The sequence below is a fragment of the Protobothrops mucrosquamatus genome, unplaced genomic scaffold, assembly GCF_001527695.2.
Source record: "Protobothrops mucrosquamatus isolate PMUCROS unplaced genomic scaffold, P.Mucros_1.0 scaffold_104, whole genome shotgun sequence".
Taxonomy (NCBI): domain Eukaryota; kingdom Metazoa; phylum Chordata; class Lepidosauria; order Squamata; family Viperidae; genus Protobothrops; species Protobothrops mucrosquamatus.
Genome location: NW_015386180.1, coordinates 116,504 through 120,181, shown reverse-complemented (window position 1 = coordinate 120,181; position 3,678 = coordinate 116,504). Strand labels below are relative to the sequence as shown.

The 3,678-nt window shown below is 37.1% G+C and overlaps 1 protein-coding gene across 1 annotated transcript in view; it reads right to left on the bottom strand.

The window, feature by feature from the left end:
• FAM98B (family with sequence similarity 98 member B) overlaps positions 1–3,611 on the bottom strand; it is a 9,733-nt gene extending 6,122 nt beyond the window's left edge. Inside the window, exons 1-3 of the mRNA XM_015815719.1 lie at positions 3,559–3,611; positions 1,943–2,091; positions 471–605 (exon numbers count right to left, since the gene is read on the bottom strand). Of these exons, the coding sequence (XP_015671205.1) occupies positions 471–605; positions 1,943–2,091; positions 3,559–3,596 (322 nt within the window). The 5' untranslated portion in view covers positions 3,597–3,611. The remainder of the gene's footprint in view (positions 1–470; positions 606–1,942; positions 2,092–3,558) is intronic.
• Positions 3,612–3,678: the final 67 nt, after the last annotated feature.

The following is a 3,678-nucleotide window of genomic DNA, read 5'->3' as shown; positions in this document are numbered from 1 at the left end:
CAGGACTGGCCTAGGGACATTTTAAATTGGTTTCTAATTAATTTTAAAATAAGAATAGGCCTATTGAATATATCTTTTAATTGATTTTAAATTTTGTAGATTTGTATCGATTGTTCTGTTTTTAATTGGCTGTAAGCCGCCCTGAGTCCACTAGGAGAAGGGCGGGATATAAATGCAATAAACTTGAAACTTGAAACTTTTATTTTTAAAATTATTCTTTACTTTTTTAATAACGTGAGCTGCTCAGAGTCGTTTGTGAGACTGGCAGCTATATAAGTTAATTAAATAAGTATATAAAAATCTTATCTCCTGCTTAATGGCCCTTTATTCTGTATGCTTGGTATCAAATCTTCTATGACGCAAATCTTCTATGGTATCAAATCTTCTATGATTTCTTTCTTTTCTGGAAAAAATCAGGAAACAAAGCAAGCAGATATAATATTGCAGCAAGGAACACTCTATTAACTTACACAAGACTTTAACACAATCTTCTTTCTTTTTTAACCGGTCTTTAATTTCTCCAGACACAAGTGTGGAATATGGACAAGCCAATTCTTTTAAAAAGCCACTCATTTCTAGTTGTAAACTTTCAACATCTTCACCACCTAAAAAAAAAACCAAGAGAGTATTATATATCTTCAACTCCATTACCATTTTAGGCACAATTATAAAAAAAATCCAGAGTCAGTAGTCTTTTAAGGGCTTTGAGTAAGCATCATTCTGCAACTATGTCCTTTGGACAGTAATGAATTATTTGCTTTATTTGCGATGGAATGTATTAAGGTGCAACTTGTGTATGTGTGTGATTATGTATATCCTATTAGTATGCATTAAACCTTCATCCTCTGGAAAAGTCAATCCACAAAAAATATGTAAAAAATATCAATCATGCAATCATGTTTATACTGGCTTGTGCTACAGACAAATAAATACAACTGATACAATTTAAACTTAATTTAGTTGGGCCTTTTTGTCTTTCATTAGAACAAAGAGAAAATGCTGTCATTTAAATTTATGGACCAGTTTTAAGAATACTGTGAACAGAACAAGTCACAAATTATAAACCATGGAAAGAGCTAAAAAGTTAGAAGCACACAAGGCCATTTCTAGAGAATATCAATAATAATCAACATGTAAACTGTTATAAACTGTATTTGCATAACACAGTATTCCAGTGGCAGGCAGGCATCACCTCTTTTGAAACTGATAAACATTTGGGGGAATTTACTCAACCACACTGCTGCTTAGTTTTAGCCTTTAGAACAACAAGGAAATAATCAATTGGCAATCCTTTCCTCTGTGTACTGTGTACTGTGTACTTCAAAAAATGTCTACAGACATCAGCAGCAAAGGCCATCATCCCTCTACTTGGTATCTCATTATTGGATTCACACTGCCTATTAAACCATGTTGATATTTCTTTTGAGCTAAATATAATGCAAGACTGCAGTCACATCAAATTAGTGGAATAAAATAAACCATGATTTGTTTTTAATTTATTAAATCAGTTGGAAACTGGTTTGCAGTTGACATATTTATTGCAACTATAATTTAATAAGATATAAAAATAAGAATGAATTGTTGGATTATGGGTTCCTGGCTTACTACTAATTTGCTTCTTTAACCAATTAAAGTTGCTAACTAATCTACAAATCAGTAGAAGGTAAATGCAGCAATAAAAAAGTACTCCTAGAATTGTACAAGAAAGCCATCATTATTTTGTTTGCAAGAAAAAGTGGGTTGCTCAACAATTCAGTGTCATGTTAAAGGTAAAGCTGAATGTAAAAAATCACAAAAACTTCCATTGCAATGTCACTTTAAAACATGGAAGTGAGAGTAAATGACATTATAATGGTTTAATTTCAATGTATGACTCTTTATTTCCCATACAGTATGGAACTGTATTTCCAACAGTTTCAAATAAAAATCAGGTAAGAAATACCAGCTGTTGAGGAGATGCTTTCTTCCAGATTACACAATGGCTGTATTCTGGAACTTAGCCAAACACAAAGCTCACAGAAATCTTGGGAAGCCAGCCCACATTCTGTTGCTTTATTAAGAGCATCTTCATCCAGAAGAGGACCTTTATATCTAGAGAAAAATACAAAATTCAACACATATAAATCAAATATACACACACATATGTATATTCAAATTTTCATCTTGGTATCAATAGCAAGTTTATTTTTTCTTAATACAACTTCTCATAAGAGAATGATATAAATACAAGAAACTTGAAGATGTCGCATCCTCATGCCTGTGAAAAATAAAGTCTCTCTTGATCTTGACTTGAATCCTGAAGACCAATCAATCAATCAATCAGAATAGAGGTGGAAGGGACGTTGGAGGTCTTCTAGTCCAACCCCCTGCTCAAGCAGAAGACCCTATACCATTTCAGACAAGTGGCTGTCCACACAGACCAACTGCTGGGATTTTTTTTTTTACAATATAAGAGGGCTGGGATTTCCCATCCAAGTACTAATGAGATCCAATCCCACTTAACTTTTTCAAAATCAGCAAAGTTTAAAATATAGTTGTGGTATATTTATTCATTTTAATTTATCTGTACCTTCACCCAAATCTTGACCCCTGGTGACTGGCTGGATTAGTGTCTGCAGTTTTTTTTTTGCAAGATTCTTGGAACTGGTTTGCCATTGCCTTTTTCCTAGGGCTGACAGTGTGTCTCAGATCACCATCTGGCTTTATGTTTAAAACAGGACTGGACTCACAGTCTCCCCCTTTCTAGCATAATGCCTAACCACTACTCCAAACTGGATCTCTTATGATGTATTACAAAGCACATTATTTGGAAGTTATTGAACTGAAAGCAACCTGCAATTTTCCCACTATTTATACATCCTTAGGATCAGACTGTCAACTGACAATCAATCAATCAATCAACATACAATTTTTAAAAATAATTTCCCACAAGACTCTAGTACACAGGTGTTATTCTTTTAAAATGCCCGCTTCCCCTCTATACTCTAGCAATTTAAATCACGTAGCAAAATGCAAATACTGCGTTTGAACGGATCAATTGCCACGTTCAGAGGCAATGTAAACATTAGCAATCAAGCCTGTAGCAGCCAACTACAGGAAAATTAAAACTCTGTGCATCAACGAAGAGGATGAATCGAATACAGAATATAAAAAGAAGAACCTGCATAACTACAACGCATTTTGAAAAGATTTCTCCGCCAGTCTTTTGATTCGCAGAGGCGGGGAGAGATGCTTGCATCTAACTTGGGCACGCGCACGACAAACGCCTCCAACAAAACTGCGGGAACAATCGCCTTCCCCCTCCCTCCCTCCCCGCGTGGTTTTTAAAACGAATCACGACGAGGCGATTCGATTCGATTCCTCCGGTGGGAGAACCGAGCGGGAAATCTGGAACGAGGCGAGGACTTTTCAAGCAGCCCGCTCAAGCCTGCCTTTCTGCACCGCCAGGCAGGATCCTTTATCTAGCCGCCGGATCGAAGGTGCCATCGGTGTACGGCCTCCATTCAAACGGGAACCCCACCACCCTTGCCCCGAGTTGGTGGCCCTCCTCCATCTCACCCTAAAGACTCGAGCGCATCCAAAATAACGCACTCCATGTTGGGCTCTCTACTACGCTGTCAGCGCCTTCATTCCCGCGACTGCAGCGATCTCAGTCCCGCCTCCCGGTACAAAGCGCCC